This window comes from Lathyrus oleraceus, chromosome 3 (genome assembly GCF_024323335.1).
Source record: "Lathyrus oleraceus cultivar Zhongwan6 chromosome 3, CAAS_Psat_ZW6_1.0, whole genome shotgun sequence".
Lineage (NCBI taxonomy): Eukaryota > Viridiplantae > Streptophyta > Magnoliopsida > Fabales > Fabaceae > Lathyrus > Lathyrus oleraceus.
In genome coordinates, this window is record NC_066581.1 from 103,279,746 (window position 1) to 103,294,394 (window position 14,649).

Consider the following 14,649-nt stretch of genomic DNA (forward strand, 5'->3'; position numbering starts at 1 on the left):
CTTTGTAGGTGACATGACAATAAAGCTTATAAGCACTTATACTGTGGTACCCTACAAGCAACATGACTTTGTTTTTGTCATCCAACTTCCTTCTCTTAGCATTTGAGACATGTTTATAACAAACAGAACCAGACACCTTCAGATGAATCACATTTTGCTTATCTCCAGTCCACTTCTTAAAAGGAACAATTTCCTTAGGCTTCTTAGTTGAACACTTGTTGAGCACATATGACGCAGTGGCAATGGCTTCTCCCCATAAGGTGTGAGGGAGCTTCTTCTCCTTAATCATGCTCCTTTCCATATCAAGCAAAGTTTTGTTTCTTCTTTCAGCAAGGCCATTGTGTTGTGTATGGAGTAGTAACCCCATGCTCAATTCCATTCTTCTCACAATATTTCTTAAACTCCATATAGTTGTACTCACCTCCACCATCAGTTCTGAGAATTTTCAACTTATTACCACTTTGTTTATCATCTTTCACCTTGAACTTCTAAAACTCAACAAACACCTCATTCTTAAACTTGATGAGTGTTACCCATGTCATTCTTGTGAACTCATTCACAAATGACAAAAAGTACTCGTTTCCTCCAAGTGAAGGTACTCCAAATGGTCCATATACATCAGAATGCACTACTCATAAAGCATGTTTTGCTTTTGGAGCCACTTTTGATTCAAATGGCAATCTAGGTTGCTTGTCTTTCGTGTATATCTCACATGACTTCTCAAGCTTTACAATCTTAGGAATGCCATGTACCAGCTTCTTAAAACTCAGATGCCCTAAGCTTCTGAAGTTCAGATGCCCCCAATCTCTTGTGCCATAACTCACTGTGACTTTCAGCAACTTATGCAATAATGCATTTAGTTTCATCTATTTTATCATTCACTTTGAATGTTTTGTTGCTTCCTTTTTTAGACTACATAATTAGTTTCTGATCAGAATCATACAACTTCAAGAGATTGTCCTCTGTAGTAACTGAGAAAGCTTTCTCAGTTAGCTTACCTACACCAATCATATTGCTTTTCATGCCAAAAACATACCAAACATCCTCAATCTAAACAATTTTTCCATTCTTCACTCCGACCTTGACATTTTCCATTCTTTCAGCATTCAAACACTTATCATAAGCACATCTGATTTTTGTCCTCTTTCTAAATTCAAAGTTAGTAAGTCATGGTTTGTTTTTAGTTAGCTGATTTGAGAAGCTAGTGTCCATATACCACCAGTCTATCAAATATCCACCAGCAGATTCAAAAGCCATCGATAGCACATGTTCATCACAAGATTCTCCTCTGACTATGTTTGCTTCTTCTAATTTCCTTTCTTTGTTTGACCAACAGTCAACAGCAAAATGGTCAAACTTCTTACAACAGTAGCATTAAACCTTCTTCTTGTCAAGCTTCTTCTTTCCCTTATGATGTTTCTTCTCATTAGAGTTGGAGACTTCTGACTTCTGATAACCACCGACATGTCTCTTTTTGGCCTCTGACCAAGATTACTTTTGATTCTTCTTACCAGAAGATGCTTTCAAAGCATGCTCTACCTCTCTTTCAGAGTTTCTCTCAGTCAGACGCAACTCTTGTGTCTATAGACTACTCTGCAGCTCTCCAATTCTCATGGTGCTAAGGTCTTTAGAGTGTTCAATTGCTACAACAATGTAATAAAACTGAGGAGTAAGTGATCTCAGTACCTTTTTAATGATTACTTGTTCAGAGAGAGTCTCTCCAATATTTCATCTCATTTGTGATCAGGATCACTCTAGAGATGTAATAAGATACCTTATCGTTGTTCTTTATGTTAAGATTCTCATACTGTTTACGTAGAGACGAAAGTTTCACCTTTTTCACTGATGCATCACCATCATAACACCGTACTAGTGTGTCTCATGCAACTTCAGTCGTCGTTAAATCAACAATCCTCTCAAACACATTCATATTCACACACTTATGGATATAAATTTAAACTATTAAACAAATTTTATTATTTTCAAATTTTAAAACTAAAAAAAGTTACAAAATTAAATTAAATAAATCTTTAGAATGCAATTTAAATTAATAAGCCTCCGTTCTATTTTCAAATTACTATTACAAATTCAATCAATTATCTTTACATAAATAAATTTTGTTTTTAACATGCAGAGCGTCTTTGAAAAATGTATAAAGTGCATTACTGTAATGTTAAAATTAAATTAATTTTTATAACATACTTGTCAGTTCTCAATTTATTTTGTATTATTAAATTGTAGATAATCTATACCGAATTTCTATAATTGATTGATTTTGTAATAGTAATTTGAAAAGAGAACAAGTATACTACAATAATCATCCTTTATGAGATTGAAAAGGCCATTTATACAACAACTTTAAAATAAATAAATAAATCTAACACAATGGCCATGATAGAAACAATGAAAACATAGTTAATGACACGTGGAGACATCAATATAGATTTTTTTTTTGTTGATTAACCTTATGTAATAAAACAAGGGGCCATGTGTAGATTAGGTGGGTGCGCACCTCATTGTTTCTTTGGGTCATTCCACTGAGGTTGTTGTTTAACTTTTTTTATCATAATGAAAACAACTTTTTCAACAACGCTATCATATCCATATTTTCTGATTAAAATATGAACTTCAAAATGAAAAAAGTTACCACAATTCACTCAAAAAGGTAAGGAACAATACTTGTCACATGTTATTATCATCCACTTGGATTTTCATATTGACATGGATTGCTCTATTGTAAATCATACATACAGACACAAACTTAAATGTCACCTAATATTAATATCATGCAAAGCAAAAATAAATCAACTTATTAAACTTAAATGTTTATCTTTGGTGTAAGCCTAAATGATTAAGTCATCGCGAAATAATGAATTTATAAAAGAGTTTATATATTTAATGTTTCAAATCTTAAAATATTTCTTTAATTAAATAATTTAGCGGTTCAAATTTACATTCTAAAAATAAAAAAAATGTGATGTAATATATCTGAACTCGAGTTTGTGTTGTATCTTATATTCATGCACAATTACGTTAAATCATTGATATTCCTTTGTGTTCTCGTCCTTTTCAGATTCTCTAATATTCGTTGGCGGAGAGTCGAGTCGATTCTGTTATAGAATGTGAGAGTTGTAAGAGAGGTTTTATTGAATACAAATGTAAGTGGTTAAATCTCATGAAATCTATAAAATATTTTAATTTTGAATTTTAAAAAAAAGTCATTCATATATATAATATATTAATATTTTGTGATTAAAGATAGTGCACTATCAGTGTAAATTATTTTTACACCATCATCCAATAGAATTATAACTTTCGGTCATGTCATACCAGTATTTTAAAATTAAACATGTGATTTGGCATGATACACGTCTCTGATTGGTTGAAAGTGAAAAAATATTTTATATTATCAGTACATAATCTTTTTTCTCTAATATTTTTAGTGAAAATGTGACGTTTCTCTTATTATCTCTTATTTATTTATTTTTAAAAATAAAAACATCAATTGTTTGTCTATTAAAAAAAAACTCAAATATTTAATATAAGTATTTTCTTTTTAGAATATTTCACAACTAACATATATTTTATTTTCGGCCAATCCCTATAGTAAAAAATAATTTTTTTTTACAATATTAATATGTTAATTACTATATTAATATTTTCTTCTCTATCAACTTATAAACATATCAGAGGAAAAAAATAAACATTTACATTGCAAACTGAAATAGTATTACTTAATATATATATATATATATATATATATATATATATATATATATATATATATATATATATATATAAACTCATCCCATTTTGTATAATAAACAAGAGAAGGAAAAAAAATATTAGTATCTCAACTTTTTCTTACACTTATTCCATTCTAGTCAAACCTAACCTAACCCCTACTAAAATAAATACATTTCATTACTTTACCTCATAAATAAATATATATGTTTTAAGAAAAACAAATAAAATAATCCAAATAATTGCACCAATAATAGAATAATAAATAAACTAGTATTACATCCTAAAATATCAATGGAGTATTGATTTTCTTTGATCCCTTATCTGGATAAATAAAAATAAAAATAAAAATAAAATAATAGCACGTTACATTCTCTCTCTGTCTTTCTCTTTCTCTCTCATACACGCTTCATCTCCGATTCACCCTAACCAACCATTTCTCTCTCCGACGCTATGATTCTTCTCTGAATATTGAATACACCGAGAATCCAAATCCAAATCCGAATCCGAAACCGAATTCGAAACCGGGTCGGGTAAAGCGGTTAACCGAAGTAACAGAGTGATGATGGTCACGTTCCACCTTCCACCAATTTCTTGAACGAAACTTCACTCCATCAAAAATCATCGCCTTTTCACCAACAAGAAGAACAAAATATTATTATAAATCAAAATGATGGAAGTGCTTCAATTCCCTTCACCTTCAAGCTGTTCATCAAGTCCATGCGTTCGTCTCAACTCCAATGATGCTTCACACCAAACTTCTCTTCTTAACAACGACGAAACTGAAACTGTTATTCACCGTTTTCAGATTCAACACCAGCAACAGCAACAACAGAATCAAGACAAGGATAGAGAAAGAGATCAACTTTCTATTTTGACTCTTCTGATTGCTACTTTTAGAAAATCTTTGATTGGTTGTAGCACTACTGCTACTGATATTGCTTCTTCCATGGAAATTGGTTGGCCTTCCAATGTTAGACACGTTGCTCATGTTACTTTTGATCGCTTTCATGGTTTTCTTGGCTTGCCTGTTGAATTTGAACCTGAAGTTCCAAGAAGACCTCCCAGTGCTAGGTTTGTTCTATTTGACCTAATCGTTTCGATTTTTTTTCGTGATTTCGTTACCTAATTAGGGCATTTTCTTGGAAATCTATTCTGCACGATTTATGTTTTTTTAATTTTGTGTCATCAAATTAACTTGTGTGATGTTGGACTTTAAAATCTATGGTCAAATTCTTAATTAATTGCGTTTGGAAAATCTCTTTCTATTTTGAGATTTCAATTTTTAGGGTTAATGTATGCTGATTATGGTTTTGTAATATTGTAGACAAGGGGTTAATGTTTAGTTTTTTCCCGCTTTTTCTCTTTTGGTTTTTATCATATTAAGCTTAAAGTTGCTAGGAGATGGAATTGAAAGTTCTCTATGGCATATGGTTCCATTTTTGTGTGGATAAATGGAGCAATTTTAGTCGCTATGACTTGTCTATCTGCTAATTAGTTTTCTGAGGTGGGTTTGGATCATTGTGTTAGTAAAAGATACGAGAAAAATGAGAGGAATAATATCATTAGTGTAGATGCTTTCTTCCATATTTGTTAGTCAAGCCGAAGATGCCTTTTAGTTCCTGGTTGGTTATGTTGTCGGTTTTGTTTTTATTTGAAATTTGGGGCACTTCATCAATGGCGTTGGATTTATCGTTGCAAAATAATTGATTATTTCTTGCAACTGTGATGGCGCGTAATGATAAACAACGTGATGTGATTTTTTGCATTTGTGAGTATATAGCCCTTGTTGATACAAATAGACAAAATATTACTTGCAAAACCACGTATTTTTTCATCAGTTTTTTTTGGCAGTATTCTCTTTTTTTTCTGACTCATTACATGATTGGCGAATGCATCTTGAATGATATCATCTTTTTGAATGTTGATATATTTTCATTTATTGTGCACAGCACAAGTGTTTTTGGTGTTTCAACAGAATCTATGCAGCTTTCTTTCGATGCCAGAGGAAATAGTGTGCCTACAATACTTCTCTTAATGCAAAGACATCTGTATGCACAAGGAGGCCTTCAGGTATTTGAACTAACACATACCAGAAACCTTTCGTATGTCTTGTTGTTTAATTTCAATAGTCTTGAATCTTAAAATTTAACTATTTAACGTATACATCTAGGCGGAAGGAATCTTCAGAATTAATGCTGAAAATAGTCAAGAGGAGTTTGTGAGGGAACAATTGAACAGAGGAGTGGTACCGAATGGCATTGATGTGCACTGCCTGGCAGGTCTTATAAAGGTATTGCTAAGTTTTCTCCTTCTAAATATTTATCCCTCTTTCCCCTTTTAATTAGGCTCTCGGGTTGTTGGGATTTGGTCCTATCGTCTATTTGAACGTTGTTTAGGAATTCAAATGGTTAAATATGTTTAGTCCCTATGAAAATTTGATTCTTTTTTTAGTTCCTATATTCACTTTGTAGTCAGGGAATGCATGCTTTTTAGCCTCTCTTTAAGGACTAAAAAGAAAATCGAGATAATTATTATAGGAATTAAAAACAAATTTAACCCTAGTTATAATGTGAACTAATCTTAATTTTTTCATCTTTTTCTTACTTTGGAGCAATGTGGTGAAAGCATTAAAGCGGCCTCTGACGTGCTATAACTCGTTAAGGCAGCTATATTAAAAGGGGATTATTTCATTAATTTTATATACTTGAGAACCTTTGTAGGCTTGGTTCAGAGAACTTCCAACCGGTATATTGGACCCTCTTTCACCAGAGCAGGTGATGCAGTCCCAATCAGAAGAAGAATGTGCTCAGCTTGTTAGGCTTCTTCCTCCAACAGAAGCTGCCCTCCTAGATTGGGCAGTCAACCTAATGGCAGATGTTGCTCAACTGGAACATTTGAACAAGATGAATGCACGTAATGTTGCGATGGTTTTTGCACCAAACATGACTCATGTAAGTCAAAATCATGCCCTAATCATAGTAGTACTTGTCCTTAGGTGTGTATTCTAGGTTTATTGTTCTACTTTTCATGCTCAATGTGGAGCAATACACATCCTTTAGATGGCTGAATGCTACTTTGGAATGACATGTATGTTTCAAATCTACAGAATGATCATATGATTATTGTTTTCTGATGAACATTTATAAATTATTCAGCTTAGTGCTATAAATCTGGCTGTGACTTCTGGTATTCTTAAAAACTATTCAAATTTGTTGTGCAAAATTATAATATCAGACAAATTTGTTGGTGAGATATGTTTTCAAGAACAGAATTTCTGTTTGACTTTGGTGTGTTCCACTAAACTTGTTTCTTATATGATGTTATGATTAATCTTTACTCCAATAACAGCCTTTTTTTACATGTCTATTGCAGATGGTAGATCCTTTGACTGCTTTGATGTATGCTGTACAAGTCATGAATTTCCTCAAGACTCTAGTAGTGATGACACTAAAAGAAAGAGAGGAGTCAATCACAAAATTAAACCCTGTTTCGAATATAAACTCCTTTGATGACGACGGGCATCAAAATGATTCACAAGTGCTTTTCAAGGATGACAGTGAATACGGAAACAATTTTAGCGATGAAGACACAGTATTTGTCACAGCCGAACCTTCACATCAAAGCCCTACACATCTATTCAAAGATGGTTGTGAAACTGAAAGCGGATCCAAAAGTCTACCAACATCTGCGGAAAGTTTTATTTCAAGCGGAAATCGGTTGCTTGTTGACAGTTGTCCTTGTGGCGTTGTCTCTCAAATTTGCTCTCTGGCAATGGGGGATCAAACAAAAATTTGTAAAAACAAAAGCCTTCAGTTGAATACTTCTGATACAGACAAGTGTTCAGCAGGAGCGGTGGAGAAGAACAGGGGAATTGCACTTATTGGACGTATAAATTCAAGATCTGAGTTGGCCGATTCTTGGCGTTGAACGCAAAAAGTTGCTTTTTTTAATCTTGCCGTCGATGGAAGAGATGGATGGCAAAAGGAAAATGGTACTCCAATAAATTTGTCTGCATTTGCGAGTTGCATGATTGCTGATGTCGTCGTAGTGGAGTCATTGCATAAGATAAGGTCCTTGTGGAAAGGAAATGAAAATGGACAGGATGACAAGTTGTGTAAAGAGGTCTATGATTGTTACCACGTATTCGAAATGTCTATTAGTGATCTGTTGTGTGTTTTTTCTGTTATGCTTTTCGGGGGAGATTCTTCACCACGTTCTTGGTTCTATTTCATTAATCATGCAGACTTGTAACATATGTTTTTGGGGTTCTTGAAATGTAGAGTTTGATGAATTTGGAGAATTGCTACTTTCTCCAAAGTGCATGGTATTTATTCGGAACTTATGTTTGTCTTTTTAGTGCATGAATGTATTGGGGTGAGATTGTGGCTATCATTTTAAAAAATACTATCCTCTAACTAATTCAAGTTAAGTAACCATTATTTTTATTCCCATGAACCAGGTTTTTGTAAAAGAAATAAACAGCAGTTTAAGAAATACCATTATTTTTCATAATATTAGAAAGAAAAAAAAAGATTCATTCATATTTTTGCTCGTACTATCTTTGTTCTTAGGTAATTATAACATTTAATTATATTCCATAAATTAAACAATGATATTTCAAAGAAGAAGAATTGTAAATCTACTAATTTGATTTTTTAAACGATTAGTGTATTTTTGGTGTCATAAAAAATTATTGGTGAAATCTTACTATAATAAATAGGAAGTGGTAAATATAATTTAAGAGGGATGTGAGTTTTTTTTTTCTTTCTGAATAGGAGGGATTCTATAATATTTATTTATATACATGTGATTGAAAAAATCTCAGTATTTTGATTTCATATCCACTTGGGTATCAACTCAAGCACCCAAACTGCCATAGGTTAATATTCCTACCCATCTACATTTTTAATAAAAATATATATCAAATATAAATTTTTATATAATAATATTATATCTATTTAAATCTTTAAGAATATTATAAAATTTTCAAAAAAAATTTATTGTTGAATTATGAAATGAACAAAAATTTATATTAAATATATAATAGTTTAACATCGATATATTGTTAAAAGTTGATACAGATATTTTTATATCATTATATAAATTAATGAGATTAATTACTATGTACTGTCAGTGTAAAAAGATTTACACTGTTGATTCATCACCATCACACGTTTGCATTACTTTATAGATTTTTAAAATAAAAGTCAAACTTATCTTAATATCCAACGTCTAGAATTAACTGACAGTGTAAAATTCCTTTACATTGTCAATGTATTTCAATTAAATCCTAAATTAATATATATATATATATATATATATATATATATATATATATATATATATATATATATATATATATATATATATATATATAATATATATATATATATATATATATATATATATATATATATATATATATATATATATTGTGCGGGTATGAAATAAGATGGATATTAAGATATTCATATCTATATCTATATTCATTTATTTAAATTGATAATTATTCAAATTCGTATTTGTACTATTTTTAAGGATTTTTATCCTATCTATTATAAATATTAGATATTTTTATAGATGTCCACCGTGGATGTTCAAATTGCCATTCCTACATAAGAGTGATGTATATATATAAAAAATAAAGTTTAAATTTTTTTTAACAACTATATTTTCCAAATGTAACAACTATTATAGAACAGCTTATTTTAATTTGACTAAGATATATTGTGAAGGCAACTTTTAAGCCAGTGAACTATGAACACTCAATGGCATATTGTTCCTCCTTTTACTATAGATTTAAATTCTTGAATTATGAAAAGATTTTTTTTTAGGAAAATAGATGCTTCTACTTCAACACAAAATGTCACTTATTATAAATGTGGAAAACAAAGCTACATAAATATGGATTGTCCAAAACTCATCAAGAAAAGTGAATTTAAAGGTATAAAAGAGACAATCTAAAAAGGCCTACATTGCATGGGATGACAATGAAGTAAGTTTATAATCCGATTCGAAAAATGAAGAATATGCAAATCTTGCATTGATGGCACGCACAATTCCGATGATGAAGACGAAGAGGTTAGTAATGAAATTTTCTCTTATGATAATGATGCGCAAGGAACAATAGATGAATTAATCAATGAATGTAAAATTTTGTACAAAATGATGTCAACACAAAATAAATAAATTTCATCTCTTAAAGAAGAGATTGACACCATGAAAAAATATTTTGAAGTTGATAAACAAAAACATAATTTTACATGTAAAGAGTGTGAGTCACTTTCTTTCTAAATTATCTAATTGAAAAGGGATCTTGAAAGATATGAAAAATGACAAATTGGATTGGATGATGTTCTTAGTCAACAAAGATATTCTAATGACAAAAGTGGACTTGGTTATTCTAAATTTGATAAACCAAGTACTAGCAAAACTATCTTTATTAAGGCAAGTGACTAATCCACAAAAGAGAAAGTGAACAAAGTGAAACATGTTCATCGATATCCTCAGAAAATATTTGTTAAGAAAAAATCGTATGCTCCTAGATATAGAAGTAATTTTGTTCCTACTTGTTTCTATTGTGGTATAATTGATCACACACATAATGCTTGCTATGTAAGGAGCTTTAGTCTTGCTAGTGGGAATTATGTGTGGGTCAAGAAAGGAATTAATTATGAAGACCCCAGGCATGTTGGTGAAGGAGAATTGCGGTCCAAAACGCAGCGGAAATTAAAATTTTCTCCTTTAGAGATCCTTACGAATGGTCATGATCAGTGATAGAATATTTACCTCTTGTGACGGTTGAAACCTTTGGTGCAGATCTCTTGTGACAATCAAAACCTTTGATGCAGATCCACGAAGCGATCACGAACGTTGAACGATGACAACGTCTCTACTCAGTCCACACGAACGGATTCCTTCAATCTCAGTGCTAGCTGGTACGAATGAAGGCTTTGAGTGAGAGAGAGAGAGTGTGAGAAAACGAAAATAATGCAACCGCAAATTTTTGCTTCTGCACAAGAGTTCTATTTATAGAACCACTTGTGTGGGCTTCAAGCTAAAAGCCCACTTAAGTGTATTTTGGCCCATATCTTATAATATGCCCAAAATCACTTAAGCTCATGGTACCTTACCATATTTCGTATTCTACTCAAGTACATCGTACCTTACGATGCTCTATAACTCACTTAAGGGCACCGTACCTTACGGTATTCCTTAGTTACTCTATCTCTCATCAATCCGTCCTTTGTGTGTGACCCTGTAGGTTTTCGTGACGTTGGCAATTATATTAAATCACGCATTTAACATAATAAACAGTGAGCGGTATCTAGCAACACATCACTGCTACCCAAGACACGAAAATGTCATGTGATCTGACAATTCCTTCTGTGATAATAATTATGTGTATAATTACCCTTTTGCCCTTATGTCTATATTGAACACAAGGCATAGACCGTGTCATCCTTGTCCAGTTCAATATTGGGCCCATAGACATTTATCCTGTTATGCAGGATGGGCAAATTCCATCTAGGTCACTCATGTCCCTCAGCATGCTTCGTGGAGTACCCATCGACTGTCTTTATGGTTATCCAGTTACGGACAACGTTGGATCAGCAATAAAGCACTCGACTGCACATCTAGGATCCATAGTGGTTTCAGGTCGAAGAGTGGAATACACTATTATCACCATGAGAATAACTTATGACACTTTGCATAACTTTCTATATAGTGTTCTCACAGCGGGTCAATCCGGTATAAATATTACTCCTAATATTCACACCTATGTTTAAGACTTGATAACTCTTTATCCATGATTCATGAGATGTGATCATCAGTCTACAAACATAATAGTCTTAATGCTTTAATGTTATCCCACTTCACACTAAAGCTCGACTACGAATACTTTAAGAATAGTGTCCTTATGTTTAATGTGATCTCATGATTAAGTTATACTTGATACATTAAACAGACTAACTATTCTAGGGACTTTATTAAACAAACGTAATAAAGAAAAAGCCTTTTATTATTAATAAATAATTCGATACAAGTACCAAAAGTATTGGCCTCTAGGGCTTACACCAACAGTTGGGTACCTAAAAAAATTTAATTTGTTTTGTAGGTTTGCTTGAAGACCACTATAAATCTATGGTATCTTGATAGTGGTTGTTCTAAGCATATCATGAGATATCTCAACAAATTTCTATCTCTAGTCATAAAAACCAAGGGATATGTCACATACGGGGACAATAATAATGGATATTTCACATCCATTGAAGATGTTCTTTAGGTTGAAAGACTAAAACACAATCTTCTAAGCATAAGACATCTTTGTGACAAAGGCTTCAAAATCAAGTTCACAAAGGATGAATGTTTGATTGAAGATGAAGCCACTCATGAGGTAAGCCTCAAAGGTAAAAGAACTAATAATATTTTCATGATTTCCTTAGATGATTTATCTTTGAAAGTAAAATGTCTCATGGTAAGCAACAATGACTCATGGCTTTGGCATAAAAGAGTTGTTAGTATTCATATGGAACATTTAAGCAAACTAGTCAAACATGATCTTGTCATTGGTTTACCTAAGATACAGTTTGTCAAAGATAAATCATGTGTTACATGTCAAAAGGGAAAGCAAACCAAATCAACTTTCAAACTAAAGAATGTAGTATCAACTACAATGACACTTCAGTTGTTGCATATGAACTTGCTTGGTTCATCAAGAACAAAAATCTTAGGAGGTAATGTATATTCTTTAGTTATTGTTGATGATTTTTCTAGATTTTCTTGGAAACTCTTTTTAGTGCAGAAAAATGATGCACTCAAGGCGTTCAAAAAGTATGCAAAGTAAGTACAAAAATGAAAAATTACTAAAGATTGCATCAATTAGAAGTGACCATGGTGGAGATTTCCAAAATGCATCATTTTGAAGAGTTTTATGAAGAACATGACATCTTTCATAGTTTTTGAGCACCAAGGACTCCACAATAAATCGAAGTGGTGGAAAGAAAGAATAGATCTCTAGTGGAACTTGCAAGAACAATGCTTAGTGACTCAAGTATACCAAAGTATTTTGGGGCATATGCGGTTAACACGATATGTTATGTAAGTAATCGGGTTATCATAAGATCAATATTGAAAAATACTCCATATGAAATATTCAAAGGAAGAAAGCCAAACATTGCCACTTTCATATCTTTGGATGTGAATGATTTCTCCTCAACAATGACAAAGACAATCTCGGTAAGATTGACGAGAAGTCCGACGAATGTATATTTCTTGGTCACTCTCTCTTTAGTAAAGCCTATAGGATTTATAATAAAAAGAAATTTAATTATTAAAGAATTAATGCATGTTTCCTTTGATGAGTCTAACCCCTCTAAAGAGGATACAGTTCTTTGTGATGATGATAATATTTTAGAAATTCATATGGAAGATGTTGCCAAAGATAACAATGATGATTAATAGGAACACAAAGAGGAATATACCTAACAAGAGACAAATCAAAGTTATCTTCCTTAAGAATGGAGAACTCATCGTGATCATCCAATTAACAAAGTTATTGGTGACACAAGTAAATGAGTTTCAAAAAGACTTAATCTTAAGGATGATTGCTTGAATATGACATTTGTTTCTCAAATAGAACCATCAAAAGTTGATGATGCCTTATAAGATGGCCAATTGATACTTGTCAAGTAAGAAAAATTAAATCAATTCAAAAGGAATCAAGTTTGGGAACTTGTCCCTAGGCCAAGTGGTAAACACATCATAGGCACCAAATGGGTGCTAAATGTAGATGTTTGATTGGCTGCATTTTATGTTAAAACATTAACTGGACTCTAATGTCTTGGCTGATGTCATGACATGCGTTGGAGATGTTTGATTGGCTGTATTGTGTGTTAGAACATCTAATTGTACTCTGATGTCTTGACTGATGTCATGACATACTTGAGTAGTATCCTGCAGGTTTAGCTAATACAAGATTTATAGAATGTCAAACTAGATGTTATGACATTCATTCCTGACAGCAGATACTGAGGTATAGAACAGTTGGTTGTCTATTATAACTCAGTATTTAATTTCAGTCTGTTTATCAAGGGAATAACAGACCTGGGATAAGGCCTACTGTCTGAATGTCAAACTGGATGCTCTGACATTCATCATTGACAGCATATACGGAAAAATAGGCAGGTTGGTTGTCTGCTACAGTTTAGTGTGTATCTCAGTCTGTTCTTCAGGAGGATAACAGACCATGGCATAAGGCTCTATGTGTAAATGTCAAATTGGATGTTTTGACATTTATTAATGTAAGCTGATACTGAAGTATGGACTGAGTGGTCCTTTACAGTACAGCATTTTGTACAGTCTGTTTTCAGGAAAATAACAGACTTAGCATATGGTTTATGCTTTGGACGTCAAACTGAATGTTGTGACATTCATTCCTGACAGCATATGCTAAATTGTAGGTTGGTTAGTTTTTCTGTTTCAGCATTTTTCTCAGGCTATTCTTCAGGAATCCAACAGCTGAGCTAAAAAACTAGGAAACTAACAACTAAGCTACAATTAATGAACCTAACAAATAGCCTATTTGTTAGTACCCTAATATGTGGAAATTAGGTTAACTTGCTTAAGTGCTGCAATATAAAAGGATGACAATCCTTCATTCAGAACTCGGGGATTTTAGGCGTGAAGATTTTATTGTTCCATATACTTCACTGCTGTATTTTTGTGTGTCTTGTATTAGGTGTATCTTGTGAGCCAAGCAATTATCTCCTAGATGATTGCATTGAACTAGGGTGTTCATTGAGTTGTAAGTGTTGTGTCACTCTAAGCTTTTAAGCGTGAGTGTTGTGTATCTTGATTAAAGTTGTTAAGCACAATCAAGAGTTGTTTGAAGTGTGACTT

The 14,649-nt window shown here is 32.3% G+C and overlaps 1 protein-coding gene across 1 annotated transcript; it reads left to right on the forward strand.

The window, feature by feature from the left end:
* The first annotated feature begins 4,106 nt into the window (after positions 1–4,106).
* On the forward strand, positions 4,107–8,139 carry LOC127125634 (rho GTPase-activating protein 5). Its single transcript, XM_051054416.1, has 5 exons — positions 4,107–4,818; positions 5,697–5,817; positions 5,918–6,037; positions 6,468–6,698; positions 7,120–8,139. Exons 1-5 carry the CDS (start codon positions 4,415–4,417, stop codon positions 7,672–7,674), a joined length of 1,431 nt encoding a protein of 476 aa, XP_050910373.1. The 5' UTR covers positions 4,107–4,414; the 3' UTR covers positions 7,675–8,139.
* Positions 8,140–14,649: the final 6,510 nt, after the last annotated feature.

Coding starts and splice junctions, on each gene's coding strand:
- LOC127125634 (XM_051054416.1), top strand. CDS start 4,415: ATGATGGAAGTGCTTCAATTCCCTTCACCTTCAAGCTGTTCATCAAGT. Junction 4,819..5,696: donor AGAAGACCTCCCAGTGCTAG/GTTTGTTCTATT, acceptor TATTGTGCACAG/CACAAGTGTTTTTGGTGTTT. Junction 6,038..6,467: donor GCCTGGCAGGTCTTATAAAG/GTATTGCTAAGT, acceptor GAACCTTTGTAG/GCTTGGTTCAGAGAACTTCC.